At 39.4% G+C, this 1,613-nt stretch overlaps 1 protein-coding gene across 1 annotated transcript in view; it reads left to right on the plus strand.

Annotated features, from left to right (window-relative positions):
* mau2 (MAU2 sister chromatid cohesion factor) overlaps window positions 1-1,613 on the plus strand; it is a 28,811-nt gene that overhangs the window by 8,804 nt on the left and 18,394 nt on the right. Inside the window, exons 8-10 of the mRNA XM_014016769.1 lie at window positions 727-817; window positions 937-1,040; window positions 1,184-1,261. Coding sequence (XP_013872223.1) covers window positions 727-817; window positions 937-1,040; window positions 1,184-1,261 — 273 coding nt within the window. The remainder of the gene's footprint in view (window positions 1-726; window positions 818-936; window positions 1,041-1,183; window positions 1,262-1,613) is intronic.

The following is a 1,613-nucleotide window of genomic DNA, read 5'->3' on the forward strand; positions in this document are numbered from 1 at the left end:
GGTTCTGGAAAGTCCTTGAAAGGTTCTTGAATTTGATGTTGACCAAGGTGTGGGAACCCTGTCTTATCTTATTGTTGTAATTTTTTAAGCTTTTCTTCTTTTACTTGGAGTCAACATCAACTTACAGTGAATTATTTTATTTTATATATTTTTAAAGATGTTTTTTGACTTGACAACATTACAAATCTAAATGAACCAAAAAGAGGCAACAGAAAAATAAACCTCAAACTGAACTTGGAGTTTCCTCTCCTGTCCTAACTGCCTCAGAGCTTTGGGACGGGGGAGGGGGCGTCACCTGCTGCAAGACTGCTGAATGATTAGTGCTTTTCACGTGCAGCCCATAAAAGTCTCCAAACACAAGAAAATTATCTAAATTGGTCAAAGTCGCTTAAAAAAGGTGTTAGAAAGATCTGAAAACTGGCTTGTTTCTGTGGTCTGTGTTGATGGTGTGTTCATGGATCCAAAAGAAATCTGATTTTTCAGGATTTAACATTTAAAAATCTTTTTTTCTTTCCTATTTGGTGAAAACCAGTTGATACCGGTTTCAGGCCAGTTGCTTGGTGCATCCCTAAATAAAAAAACTTTGTGAAGTACAAACAACTAATCACATCAATTTGAATGGCATTGTTTGTGGTTTGAGAGCWTGATAGAGTGAAAACACTGAACAACTGTGTGTTTTTTTAGGTATAAAAATATTCGTTTTGTGTGTTTTTTTTAATTTTTCAGGTGACTGTCATGCACTCCATGCAAGCAGGTTATCTGGAGAAAGCGCAAAAGTACACAGACAAGGCTCTTATGCAACTAGAAAAACTTAAAAGTGAGTTTCAATCATTATGTCTTGGCTGCCTTTATCGTATTCAGTTGAGCTGTTTTTTTTTAACTGTACAGGAATAATCAAGAAATGTAKTTATAGTTTTCATTTGATTTTGTTCCCAGTGTTGGACTGCAGCCCCATCCTCTCTACCTTTCAAGTYATTCTGCTGGAGCACATCATCATGTGCCGACTCGTTACAGGCCACAAAGCTACAGCATTACAAGAGGTACTTTGTTTCTCTTACCATGATCATCTCCCAAATTTGATCCTTTTAAATAAAATACGTTCAAGATAATAATATAACCAGTTTCAGCAGCCCTTGAACCCTCATCTTGTCAAAATACTTGACTTTTGTTTGTGTGTGTCCAGATCTCACAGGTTTGTCAGCTGTGCCAGCAGTCCCCGAGGTTATTCACCAACCATGCTGCGCAGCTTCACACTCTATTAGTGAGTATTGTAAAGCAAAGCTTTCTTTTATTTGTTGTGTAATCTCATCTAATAGTAATCAATGTCTGGATGAGACTGCAGCTTAAAGCTCCTCTCAGACATAAACTGGTTCCTTTTCAGTCATTACACTCAGTACAACACACAGTTGTATATGGGACACGCACGCCCATGCGCGCCTGGCTGAAGCCACCTCTAATCACGTCTTTAGACCGGTGATGTGGTGACGTTGAACGTCTGGTGACAGGCTCCGCCTTCACCCTATAAGTTCGGAGTCACCAGCGTCATTACTCAGTCCTATTGCCCTTATCCTCGCGATAGTCACCTCTAAACCTGAGCTCACATAGCTGCTGCT

This window comes from Austrofundulus limnaeus, unplaced genomic scaffold (genome assembly GCF_001266775.1).
Source record: "Austrofundulus limnaeus strain Quisiro unplaced genomic scaffold, Austrofundulus_limnaeus-1.0 Scaffold153, whole genome shotgun sequence".
In the NCBI taxonomy this organism is placed as follows: Eukaryota; Metazoa; Chordata; class Actinopteri; order Cyprinodontiformes; family Rivulidae; genus Austrofundulus; species Austrofundulus limnaeus.